At 43.6% G+C, this 13,537-nt stretch overlaps 1 protein-coding gene across 1 annotated transcript; it reads right to left on the bottom strand.

The window, feature by feature from the left end:
* Positions 1–9,699: 9,699 nt before the first annotated feature.
* On the bottom strand, positions 9,700–12,938 carry LOC112897105 (transcription factor MAMYB). The gene is made up of 2 exons (XM_025965303.1): positions 11,866–12,938; positions 9,700–10,229 (listed from the first exon to the last, which is right to left on the bottom strand). Exon 1 carries the CDS (start codon positions 12,839–12,841, stop codon positions 11,897–11,899), a length of 945 nt encoding a protein of 314 aa, XP_025821088.1. The 5' UTR covers positions 12,842–12,938; the 3' UTR covers positions 9,700–10,229; positions 11,866–11,896.
* Positions 12,939–13,537: the final 599 nt, after the last annotated feature.

Genomic DNA, 13,537 nt, shown 5'->3' with positions numbered 1-13,537 from the left:
AAAATATAGGGGATGAAGAAATTGAAGAAGCCTTAAAGGAAATGTCCATTGGGGATATCAAGCCGGAGGAGGTGCATGAAGACAATGATCAAGGGGGAGGAACTTCCTCATCTTTTCCAAACACCTCCACGGCACCCCAAGCGAATGAAGATCAAGATAAAGTTGATCCACTACCCCAAGAAAATGTGTCAACGCCAACACCCCAAGTCCAAGAACAAGAAGAGCAAAATGTTCCACCACAAGCACAAGTCACTCATGATCCACCCCAACAAGCATCCATGCAAACACCGCTAGTGAAGCATGGTCGCATCTCCAAGGATCATCCAATTGGTCAAATCATTGGTAGTCCTTCCAAAGGAGTAAGAACTCGTTCTAAGCATGCTTCATTTTGCGAACATCACTCGTTTGTTTCTTGTATTGAACCCACTAGCATAGAGGAAGCACTTGAGGACTCGGATTGGGTGATGGCCATGCAAGAAGAGTTGAATAATTTCACCCGCAATGAAGTATGGGTCCTCGAAGCTCCTCCAAAAGACAAGAACATCATCGGCACAAAGTGGGTCTTTCGAAACAAGCAAGATGAACATGGGGTGGTGGTACGCAACAAAGTAAGACTTGTGGCAAAAGGGTTTTCTCAAGTCGAAGGTTTGGATTTTGGTGAAACTTTTGCTCCGGTCGCAAGACTTGAAGCTATCCGCATTCTTCTTGCTTACTCTTCACATCATAATATTAAGTTATATCAAATGGATGTGAAAAGTGCTTTCTTAAATGGCTTTATTAACGAACTTGTTTATGTTGAGCAACCTCCCGGGTTTGAAGATCCGAGGAATCCTAACCATGTTTATAGGTTACACAAGGCACTCTATGGACTCAAACAAGCTCCAAGGGCTTGGTATGAGAGGCTTCGTGACTTCCTAATCATGCAAGGTTTCAAGATCGGGAGGGTGGACACCACTTTGTTCACAAAAGACGTCAACGGGGATCTTTTCATTTGTCAAATTTATGTTGACGATATTATCTTTGGCTCAACTAATGATTTGCTAAGCCATGAGTTTGATACCATGATGTCTAGGGAATTCGAGATGTCCATGATTGGCGAATTGACTTTCTTCCTTGGTTTTCAAGTCAAACAAATGAAGGAAGGGACATTCATCTATCAAGAAAAATATACTAGAGATATCTTGAAGAAATTCAAGATGGATGAATGTAAGCCAATTAAGACTCCTATGGCTACAAATGGGCATCTCGACTTGGATGTGGACGGTAAACCTGTTGATCAATCCCTCTATCGTTCAATGATAGGGTCTTTGCTTTACCTTACCGCATCTAGGCAGCAGCAGCAGCAGAGTCTGAGTCTGGTCAGTCACATTCAGCGGTAGAGTCGGAGACAGCTTCAGATTCAGAGACAGCGCAGTCCGAGCAGTCTCAGGGGCAGGATACACAGCAGTCACCAGCTCTACGACGTTCTGGCCGCACCCGGCAGACGTCCCCCGCAGAGGAGACTTCACCTGCGACCGAGCGTCGCACCGGACCTAGGACGCGAGGAGGCCACCAGCCACAGGAGCCTCGCAGGTCCACCGCAGCAGCAGCAGCAGCTCGACGAGCCGAGGCCCTAGCGGCCGAGCGCGCAGTGTTCCGCATGGACACTGTCGTGCGTCTGGAGCCAGGTGTGCTGCTCCAGAACTTGACCAAGGCCAATGCGGCAAAGGTCAAGAGGCTCAGGTGGAGTGTACAGGAGGAGGAGTGGTTTCCCGTGACACGAGACAGCCGAGTTGATCGCAGATTCTGGACACTTCTTCAGGCCAGTTTCTACGAGACTTATCAGAGGCGGGGCCACAGGATCTTTCCTCACAGAGTTCTTGATTGGGTATCTTTGAGGACAGCTGCAGGGGGAGCCGATGTCAGAGAGCACTTTGCTCATTTCAGGGGACTGCCCAGATTACTTTCGATTGAGAGGAACAGATATATCGAGGATTGGGTCAGGGTTTTCTATGCCACAGCTTGGATAGCCCCAGAGCGCAGAGCTGTTCACTTCATGTTTGGAGGGCAGGTATTTGGATTGTCCAGAGCGACACTTGCTGGGATCCTTGGAGTTGACCTTGTTGACGTCTCTCTGCACGAGATGGTCTACGGTGATGCAGATCCACCTCGCAGGGCCATGATTGGCGGGATTGCACCTTCTCACGAGGCGATCTCACAGTGCTTCCGCCAGCCCTTCCCGGCTTCTTACGCCAGAGTACCGAGCCTGCTGACCCCAGAGGCTTACGCAGTTCACATGGCACTCCGGAGGACGTTACTCCCGAGGAGTGGCTACCCAGAGGGGTTCACAGGTCTGCAGCAGCTTCTACTTCTTCACATTTGTGATTATTTGCTTGTGAGACTAACCTTTTAGGGTTTGAGGCCGATCTACTTTTGTACAAGTCTCAAGAGTAAGACAACTGGTGAGAAACACCTCAAAGTTACCACTAGTCCCTCTAAATTTACTAGACTCAATTTACAGCATCTAAATCAGTGATTAGTAGCACGTTCTCTCATACCCGGATAGTCCGGACAATATATCCGGAAACTCCGGACTTTATATCCGGAGTATCCGGACATATATCCGGAGTATCCGGATACCTGTGTTGCTAACCGTGTTCAAAGTGTTTTAAATTGCAGATTAGCCTATTCACCCCCCCCTCTAGGCATCTTGAGGTCCTTTCATTTACCTAGGTCCCTAAACTCTCAAATCATCCATCTGGATCCTTTGAACCATATTAAGTGTTCCATCCGAGGTCCCAAACGCGCCACACAAGCATCCGACGCTTCATCCGTGACAAAGGTGAATCAGCAACAGCTCCACTATTTGGGGCTCCACTATTTGTTGCTCTTGGTTAGCATGTAGAGTGGACAAATTTTAGACATTATGGATCACATCATTCTTACAAGTATTCGCAAATGAAAGAATTTTCTTTTCAGCGTTGAGAGCAAGACAAAATAATTGACCAATATGGCTATATGACTTGCCAATTAATAAGGTTCGAATTTCAGAATTGAGCCCTCTCATGAGCCTACTCATAACATCTTCCATGCATTTATCTAGTGTAAGCATCTAGGCCCTTAAGGTTTGTTTCGGTGATTAATGACAACCATTATTGTGACTAATGAGTTTGTGCAGATTTTTAGATCATTATCGCTCATTTGGTTATATGTCAAAAGAGGCCCCAAATTTTCATTATTCAAAAAGGCGATCTCGGCATTCAACTCAATAATATGTCAAGACTAAGGATCTTTCTAGTCCTAAGTGTCATAAGGTTGAGCAGGACACTTAGGTTAGTATAGGTTTTATAGTTTTGTAGTGATCGCACTATTAAGAGGGGTTTAGGCTTAGTAACTTGAGCATGGACATGGTTATTTGAAAATGGATGCACACAATGGTCACTCAGATTTCTAGAAGCTCAAATAAGTGGTTCTTAACGTATATCTCAAGAAATATTTGGATTTCATTCAAGACTCAAGTCAGAAAAGGCAAAATCAGAAAAATCCTTATCACCGGATTAACCGACGCCTCAAGTTTTATATACGTCGGTTAAACATGGTCTACAGGTCAGGACAAGTCAATACACCGGTTAAACCGACGTTATTTGAAATTGGACGTCGGTGCAGTTGTCCAGAGACTCGGTTTTCAGTTGATCAGTGGACAACTACACTCACCGGTTAAACCGACGCTATATGAAATTGGACGTCGGTGCAGTTGTCCAGTGACTTGGTATTTCAGTTGATCAATGGATGACTACACTCACCGGTTAAACCGATGCAACGACGGTTAATCTTCCCAAACAGTAACGGCTAATTTTCAGAAGGGGAGTTTACATTCACCGGTTAAACCGACGATGATTATTGGAGGGACGTCGGTTTAACCGACGATACGCAGTTTTTCTGGCAGCTTTTTCTCCAACGGCTCTATTCGTGTGAGCTGCCCATATATACCCCTCCAATGGGTCATTCTACCACTCTTGACACCAGGCAACACCCAAACACACATACTTTAGTCAAGAGCCACCTTGAGCTTCAACATTTCATACACTTGTTCATTCAATCATTCAAGAAGCAAGATTAAGGACTTGAGTAGAGAGAAGCTTGTGTGCATCCATTCTTGGTGATTGGTTCTTGCTCAAGTGAAGGCCTTAGCTTGTTACTCTTGGTGATTGGCATCACCTAGGCGATCTTGGTGATCGAGGTGATTCTCGCGGAGCTTGCCAAGGATTGTGGAAGCCCGGAGAAGAGATTTGTACGTGGCTTGATCTCCACCACACCGGGATGGTGAACGGAGACTCTTAGTGAGCGCCCTCGTCTTGGTGACTTGGGAGGTGACAATACTCTTTGTGAGTGTCACAACGTGGATTAGGGGTGTGTGCCAACACATCGACACCACGGGAAAAAATCCGGTTGTCCCTTGTCCACTTTACTTATTCAAGCATTATCTTTCATGCAATTCATTCATGTGCTTGATTTAGGGATCACTAGTTAGCTCTACCTTGCTAGGCTTTATCTCTTTTTATCTTATCTAGCTTGTGTAGGTTGTTTAGTTATCCGGTTGGTGAATTGGTGCCTTTCTAGTTTTGCATAGGTTAAGGTTGTTTTATCTTGTTTTAGAAATTGAAAAAGACCCAATTCACCCCCCCTCTTGGTCCATCGATCCTTTCATCTAGTCCACCAAACATGATACAAATCTTAAAGACATGCTACCTTGCTTCAAGTTATCTAATTTGGTAAGTAAATGATCAATGTAATATGCAGGAATATAGACATCTCTAAAATATATTTTGAAATCTTTCCAAGTTTGCGAAATATTGTTATGGCTATAAATATATTTTCATTCAAGCAAAGCATGTTCAGTTAAAATATTAGAGGCAATATAAATTTTTTGTTTCTCGGATAGATCATGCTCATCAAATTCATTATCTACTTTTAACTCCCAACCAATGTATGCTTTAGGATCAAACTCACCAGCATATGAGGGCAAATACTGAATGATATCCTGAAGCTGAAGGTGCTAAAAAATCTCTGTATCACCTGCCATGATTAGTAGAAAATAAGAAGCATAAAAATAATATGTATCCTCTGTCTATTGTAATTCTTCTAATCTCAAGCTATTCAAACAATCTCTCTTTTAATCTCAAGCTATTCAAACAAGCTCTTACAAGTTCTTAGCAAGCAAAACAGGAGGCGACGGCAACCAACAAGTCTGCAACCGTGGAATGAAGTGTATCGATGCCGCAGCAACAAAAACTTGTCAAGCTGTAATCGAATATGCGGTACTGTAGGTGGGCTGAAGCAAGGAAAAATACTAGCACCATGTTAGTCATAAAAGCAAACTGAGTAATCGTTCAACAGCGGTACTATGCTGATCCTAGCCTAGTCCATACTAGAGGCGCGAGCTTGGACACAAAGACCAACAAAACCGAAACAGAAACACAAAGGGCAACCCCTTTCTTTTTTTTCTTTTCTTCTTTTTTTCTTTTCTTTTCTTTCCTTTTATTTTATTTTTTTCAAGGGACTAAATTCTTTTGTTTGACAACCAAAACAAAAGGTTACTGCATACAACCTCTACCAACTCAGATTGACAAATCTTATTTCCGGCAGCTAGACGCGCAAATCTTCAAGTCGATTCTGGAGCGCTCAGATAGAGTTTATGACCAATGTCAGATCCATTCGAAAGACCACGAGTTAAGCTTTCCAGATTGTATTCAAACTCCCAAATCGGAGACCGAAGACAGAAACTACTACAGTTTTCTTCTTAGGCTGAATTGAAACTCTGAAATAAAATGAGGTGATAAGAACTCGAAACTCTAAACGACTAAACTAAGACCAACAATTCAACGCAACCGATGCAACCGAAGACTCAACAAACCGTAACTATGTATTCTGGTAAAAGACTCAAAAGGACTATAGGATTGCGGACAAACTAATCTACTAAAGTTCTTTTTGGGTTTTCTGGACAATAGGGATTAAAAATAACGAAGGATTGAAAGTCTCTCACCGAACAACCTTGCTCTGATTACCAATTGATGTGAACTCGTTAGGGTTGTTTCTGATCTTTCGGTGAGAGGGGATGGATAACTCGATTGATGAATGGAGACGACGTTCAAGGTCCGACTACAGCCTTCCAAGGATGTTGTGCTTTAGCAAACGATGCACCACCTTCAATGGCTGCCGCGATCTTATGGAGCGCAACACTCGGCCACTAGGGCACTCGTTCTGCAAGCAATCGAAGAATAAGCAAGAACAAGTAGAACAAGCAACTAAATTGTAAATATGGAGATAATAACCAATCTGAAATCACAAAGGTGGGGTTCTGAATCGAGTAGAATGGATGGTCTAGCCTACACATGCATCTACAAGCAAGTAGCAACGGCTAAACTTTCAACAAAACAAAATCCAAGTGTTGTTGGTGGCGGCTAAGGGGTATTAGAATGTGGGAGGACGACCTAAGGGGTGATGGTGTCATACTCCAACCCTCGGACCCATCCCTAATGGACCCAAACTCGATACACGGCCCATTGGGCCAAAGTAAGATGACGAAGCACGTGGATAGAAAATATCCGGGAATGAAAAAGATGACTGGGGCCAACTCCAAAAAGATATAGATATGAGCCTAGATCCATTTGAAAGTAGACTTGATAAGCTTTCTGTGAAGTCCAAGAAGTCCCCAATCGGAGTTCGTATGAAATTATGGTAGCTATTACAACTTGGTTCTATCCTGCGGTCCGAATTCAACATCAAAACATGTTGGACTTGGACTCTTTCTTTTCTTGCACCAAAAGTGACGTGGTGGCCTGGTGGAGAACATTGGGAATATATAAATTGGTCTCCAATCAACTTATTTGGTCCTCCATACCTTCCATTTGTATTTAATACTCTTTTCGATCCATGTATATATTTCTGAAAATAACAATGAAAACACATCATGGCGAAGCATCAATTCATCGAATGTATCAAATACAATCATGATAAAGAATGATTTCACCTTTGAATCAAAATTTTCTAATGTGGTTGTATCCAAGCACGTGATGTCCTTATCAAAAGGTGCTTAACCGGAGAAGCTGCTTCAGGAGCCGTTTTAGAAAAAGTTGAAGTCATGCCAAACTGGGTCATTTTACATTTCTTTTCATGAAAAAATTGACGTGCACTTGGTGAACATAAAGCATCATTCTACAAACTTTCGGGGTGAGATGAAATCTCACAAATACATGGTGTCACGAAGATCACAAATTCATAAGAGTTGTGCAGGCAAAACTTTGAATTCATAATACTGCAAACTAAATCACAAATTCACGCTCCCTCGGTTCCTCAATATATTTGTGCATGGCTTCGGGAGAAAATGCTTCTATTGCATTTGTCCTTTGAGGCAATTATATTTGTGTTACTTTTCTAGAAGCAAGTATATATGATCGCACTTTACTGGTATACAAATTTCCATTCTGCAATTTATCGTATTACTTTCAATTTATGTGTTTATCGTGTTATTTTTCCCGATTTGAAAGAAGTGTGCCTGGAAGGTTACAATTTGCACTGTACTTTCTAACAACATATATTTTCACTTTTTCAGTAACCAGCCAATCATCGATGTTCTAGATGAATCAAAAACCAAATACCAGCACATTTGGATTTGCTGAACTAGATTCGAGTAGAAATTGAATTTAGCCATAGAATCAGATTATTAATTAATATTTTGTTTGAAAGACACTTAGAACTGTAAGCAAAGAATAATCACAAATCTTTGTAGGAATAATGCACAATTTCTCAAACCATCTCCGGACATTGCCCTCCAGAACAAAAAGAATACAAAAATTACGTTTCATTGCAGCAGATTGATTTATTAGTTTTTGTGCCAGTTATGTGCCATATTTATCCTTTTCTGTTCCAAGCCCAGTTGAGCTGAGCTTCACTGTTGCACACAAGCCTTTCTTTCCTCTAGAAAGCCAATAGAGCGACTTCTCTGTGAGTCCATATTTAATATTAGAAAACTAAAATTCAAAGGCAAGTAAGTTGCAACATATTTGAAACTAGCGAGGTGGCTTTTATTACATCTTTTTACCTGCATATGTTACATGGTTAATAATACTATGTTTTGGTTTTTAGTTTACTCCTATGTCATAATAAGTAAATTATTTATTTTTTCTTCTTAGGCCCCGTTTGGAACCTTGAAATTAAATTATATTCTAATAATCATAATTTAGATACAAATCTATTAAGCTAATATGATTATATACGAGTATATTTATATACTATTGTTGGTCATATGAGGGAGATACTTATGTGTTATATATATTTCTACTATAGAGAAGCGAGTCAAAGAGCGTGCTATAAGTTACGGAATAAAAATATAGCTTGATGGTGTATAAAATCAATTTGCATAGCCCACCCTATAAATTTAGGATAGACTTATATCTAAACTTTGGAAAGTGGATGGAAAGTGGTGGGATATTAAATTCTAAGCCAAATAGCCTAATTTGTTAAGTAGATTTCAGTTCCTCCAAACAGCCCTTTAATGAAATAGGTGCAGCACATCCTCGAAAAAATTTGTTTAATCAACTCGTAATAAAATGGGATACCCTACTTACTTCCATGCCTGTCTGAATAGAGATAGAGCTCCGTAGCAAGCCCGAAAGGTATTCTTTCAAACATGAAAAGGGAGTCTGAAAACTAGAACATCATCGTGGATTTCTCTGTTCAGGAAACAAGTAGTGCATGGATATGGTTCATGGCATACGTAGAGATTGTTCCCCGGTAGAAAAATACACAAAAAAAACTAATACTGTAGTGCGTGCGCATTGAGATTCTGAAAAACAAGAACTGGCATCTGCAGATGATACAGTACATTGTTTTGTTGACTTGACTTGGACATAATGTACAGGACGCTGAGTGGTAATTGCAGCTCAGCTTTGATTTAAGCGCCAGTCCAGTTGTTCAAGACCCACCGGCAGCTAGCTCCACTTCACACTACTGCCTACTCCACGTCGAAGCTCCAGCCAGAGATCGAACCAATCCGTGACGACGCGCCGCGCCACGCCGGCGACAATGGCCAACTCGTCGCCGCCTCCTCTGAGCCCGCCGCCGCCCCCTGCCGCTGCGGCGGCTGGCACCGGCGCGTGGGGCTCCTACGACAGCAAGCGCGCCTTCGTCGTCAACGTGGTTACCACCGTCGTCGCCCTCATCTGCGTCTCCCTCCTCGCCTTCGCCGTCTACGCCGGCCTCCGCTGCTGCCGGAGGCGCAGCAAGACGCCGCGGCAGCATGAGGAGGCGGCGCGCTAGCTAGCCTGCGCGCGACGCCGCCGGCTGCGGCTGGCCGGCCGGCGTCCCCGCGGTCTGATTGTTGCATTCTCCAGTTATTACTCTAGCGAGCTCCGCCTCATGGAGTTCTTTGTGTAGGTTGTTCAAGTGATTCCAACTATGGTCGCCCGCCGTAGTGATAATCTCAAGCTCTGTCTTGCATTGTTTCCTTTGCTCTTACATACCTTGTGTAAAAGTTTCAGACCTTGATTGTTTTGGGCATGATTCCTTAGGGTAAGTCCCAAATGAAGTTTTGTAATATTAAATTCTATACCACACCATCAATTTTGCTGATACGAGTCAATGCCTCCAGTTTTAGGACTGCCAACAATATCATCTAATTTATTTTTTTAAAAAAAAGAAACGTCAAGGAATTTGAAGAAGGAAGAACACATGGCAACAATACTTAATCGTGTACCGAGGATGGATTTACAATGAAAACATGGTTAATGCTGCGTGGACAACAGCAACAAACTTTGTCTTCCTTCTTATGGCTTTCTGCAGCAAACCAGTAATTACTTGGCCTGTGCACATGATGTGCTATGGGCAAGCATTGCAGGTCGGAGTGAGTGCTGTCCTACAGCCACAATCAAACACAATGGTGTCCTAAGAAACAATCCTCATTCTTTTTGTGTCCTGCAAACAAATTTCCCAAAAATGAAATAGAATAAATCATGCAGTGGCCTGTTTGTTGTCCTGTCCATCTGTTTGTTCCCATTGTCTAGTAGCAGGTCTCATCTGTCTCAACTCTCAAGGGCTTCCCTGATTCTAGTTACAATTGGACAATTATATGGTCTGTCCTAGAATTATGTGTTCTCAGTTATTCATCTGGCATCTCCATGATTCAGTGGAGCTAGCCATGTAACTTTGTCCTCGCTAGCCAATGCATGCCATTCAGCCTGAGTGCCTGACACCTGAAATATATTTAGAAGGATTTCACAATAAGTTTCAACATGCAAGGGTTCTGAGATGGAACAAAAATTACAAAGCATAGACCAGAAACACATGGTTTGTCATTACCCATTCAGAATTTGTTTTTTAAAGTATAGTGCAACTGTGCAACCCTTCTGATTCGGGCACTGAATCATTACAGGAAGTTGTGATGTACTGCTATATTTGCTTTACATATGTGCAAAATTTCATTTTCAAGTTCCATCTAGGACTAAAGTAATAAAAATGAGGAAATTTCAACAAATGATAGGTCAAGAACATATTTTGAATCAGAAGTTCAAATTTGAAATTATAACAGATGCTACAACACTCCATAGTCTGACATATATCATAATCCTTTTCAGAATATCTTTGTGTTGATTTGGTGGCCCAAACCAATGCTGATTGCACATTTGGACATGATATGTTCAAAGGAAAGGCAGTTTGCAACTTTGTGTTGCACATTATCAGTTACATGTTTTCAATGATATATAGTTATTTATCCTTTATGAGCTAGATTGTAAACCTGTTATTGCTCTTTTTCTGGGAAAAGAACATTTTTTTTCAAGACAAGGCTTCTACCCATGTCCTTATACAGAAGCTTGTTGACCAGAAAAGAACACATGTCTGCTTCAAATAGAAAGTGAGGAACCAGACTCCCATTCGTTTTCCAAATCCTTTCTTATCCCTGTTCTAGACTATGGCAAGCTTTGCCAGTCCTAGAAAGATATATTTGTCACCTGTGAATCCAAGGAGTTGTGACCCTCGTGTAGTTTTATTACACAATCCCACTTCTACTTATGTTTTGAAAATAATATGGATAAAAAATATGGCGGCAGATAGTATCAATTTCACCTTAACATAAGTTCCGCATCATATTCAGATTAACTGCCTTGTTAGTTTCAGCAACTAGCCAATATAACAGATAAGTTCTTTCTTCCTCATGCAGGTGTTTTTTTCTTTGTGGTGGGCTGGGGGCAATATAGCAACAACCGATAGCGATTCAACTATTACTGCATAAAATTGGCTAATTATAAACTATCTTGGTAAGGTTAATGATAATCATACTGTCAGATAAGATAAATGCAAACCAAGTATCATTTTGGCGCACCAATCTACTCCCTCCATTTTTTCTAGATATATGACTTTAGGACAACGTGATTAGTTAAAAAATGAACTAAATAGATTGTCTCCTAATATTTAAAAATGGAGGGAGTAAAATATCTTTAGCAGGGAGCAGTATACCTTAAATCTTTTTAAACGAAGACAACCACATCTCATCTCAATAAGTTGCTTATTTCTATAATTAGGCTACCCAGCTAGTAGATTCACAGAACTTGCACCATGCCAACGGACCCCAAAATGAAAATGGGGCTTTGGAAGATAACACAGATTATACATGCAACCTGAGCTTTCAGACTTTTAATAGCAGGACAAGGCAGCTACCTAGTAGTGAAATCTTAAAATTCACCTCAGATCCCAACTATACAAGGCTTTAAACAAGAGATTGATCTTTAATGCCATTACATAATTGTTCAACACTAGCATGATCATCAAGTAGCAATGTTTGGTTCCACTGAGATATTAGTTGCAGAGAAGAAAAGATTGCAGAAATCTTACCCTCCCAAAATTCTCAGGCAAGCGCATAGTCCTACGATGCTGCCTTGGTGCTCCGGAAGTCCCGCTTGAGCTCAGTGACCCTCTTCATGCACGCGGCCTTCGTCTTCCCGGGCACAGCAGCCGCCACCTTCTCCCACCTCATTGCAGTGTCCTTGGGGAACTCCTTGAGCGCGTTCAGTAGGGCGCGGTCATCCCCGGCACTCCAAGCGCCATCCGCACTCTCCCCACCGCCGGCATTGTCACCGGCGTCGGCAGCCTCGGCCCTCGGGTCGAGCGGCTTCCGCTTGCGCAGGAACTGCTCGAACGAGCCGCCGCCCGCCGCCGCGGCGCCCGACTTCGCCGCGCGGATGACGCTCTCCGGCGTGCGCCGGCCGCCGAACACCGCGGCGATCTTCTCCCAGCGCTGGGGCTCGCCCGCCGGGTGCTTCACCATCTGCCGCCGGAGGAGCTCCAGCTCTTGGTCGGTCCACTCGCCGGCGTCCTCCTCCCTCTCGCCGCCATCCACGACGGTCCCACCCGCACCCGCCGCCTTCTGCAGCGACTGCAGCGACGCAGCCGGTTGGACGGGAGCAGCGACCGGATCTGAGGGCTTCGCGGGCGCCGGGGCCGGGTTCTGCCGACGAGCGCGGCGGGGAGCGGGGGCGGGCTCCGGAACCGGTTCCTTGGCCGGTTCCTGAGCGGGAAGGAGGCGGCCTCGGCCGACGGAGAAGTCGCCGCCGGTGGCCGAGGAAGGCGCGAAGGGGGCGAGGAGGAGGGAGGACGCGACCCACACGAGGAGGGATGAGAGGATCTGGTAGGCCGGGGGGAGGTAGTACGCGGCGGCGAGGAGCGCGACGGCCGCGGCGGCGCAAGATGCGGCGTGGGGGAGGGAGGGGGACGCTCCGGCGGTGGTGGAGGAGGGCGAGGAGGTGGAGTTGGCGCCGGAATGGACGACGCGAGCGCGGGACTGAGTGTCCCAGGGGTCGACGAACTCCATGGTCGCCGGCGCGCGGGGCCGGAGCTCGTCGGAGTCCGCGACAAGGGGGGTAGCCTCGAGTAGTCAAACGGTGGCGGTCAGATCAAAGGATCCCGGATGGCCAGATCAGAGATGGTCTTTGGAAGAACACCGTGTAGTGTTGGGATTTTATTTTCAGCGAAAAACAGGAAAAATCGAAAAGAATTCGTGCTAATGCACCGAAGTTTGAATTAAATCGCCTAGGATTTGCAGAGAATGGGAAGTTAAACTACAATTCAAGGCACGTCCATGGAATAGGTGATTCGGGTGATTGCATTGGAAACTAAAATACAAGCTCAAAGTATTTTTTTTCTAACATCATTACCGTGTTATCCATCGTCCAACACAAATTTGAACTAAAAAATGAATTTGTCGATGAGAAAACATGTACAAAATGACCCATTTTGAACAATGCAATGAATAACCTGATGACAAAGTGTGCTCAGCCAGTATAAAATGAACTATTTTCTAACAAATAAGGTACTTCCTCCATTTTAAAAATGTAGTTCGTTTTTACTTTTTTAGATTTATGATATTTACTATGCACATAGATATAACGCATGTCTAGATATATAGTAAAGTTTATAAATTATAAAATGATCTATATTTTAGAACTCAGAACTGAGGGAGTAGTTTTTTTATGGACAAACAGGGTAGCTAAATTACCGCAACGAGCCT

Source organism: Panicum hallii, chromosome 6 (assembly GCF_002211085.1).
Source record: "Panicum hallii strain FIL2 chromosome 6, PHallii_v3.1, whole genome shotgun sequence".
In the NCBI taxonomy this organism is placed as follows: Eukaryota; Viridiplantae; Streptophyta; class Magnoliopsida; order Poales; family Poaceae; genus Panicum; species Panicum hallii.
This window is presented reverse-complemented; position numbering and strand designations above follow the sequence as displayed.

Bases quoted from the DNA above. Each gene is read 5' to 3' on its own strand.
- LOC112897105 (XM_025965303.1), bottom strand. From the start codon at position 12,841: ATGGAGTTCGTCGACCCCTGGGACACTCAGTCCCGCGCTCGCGTCGTC.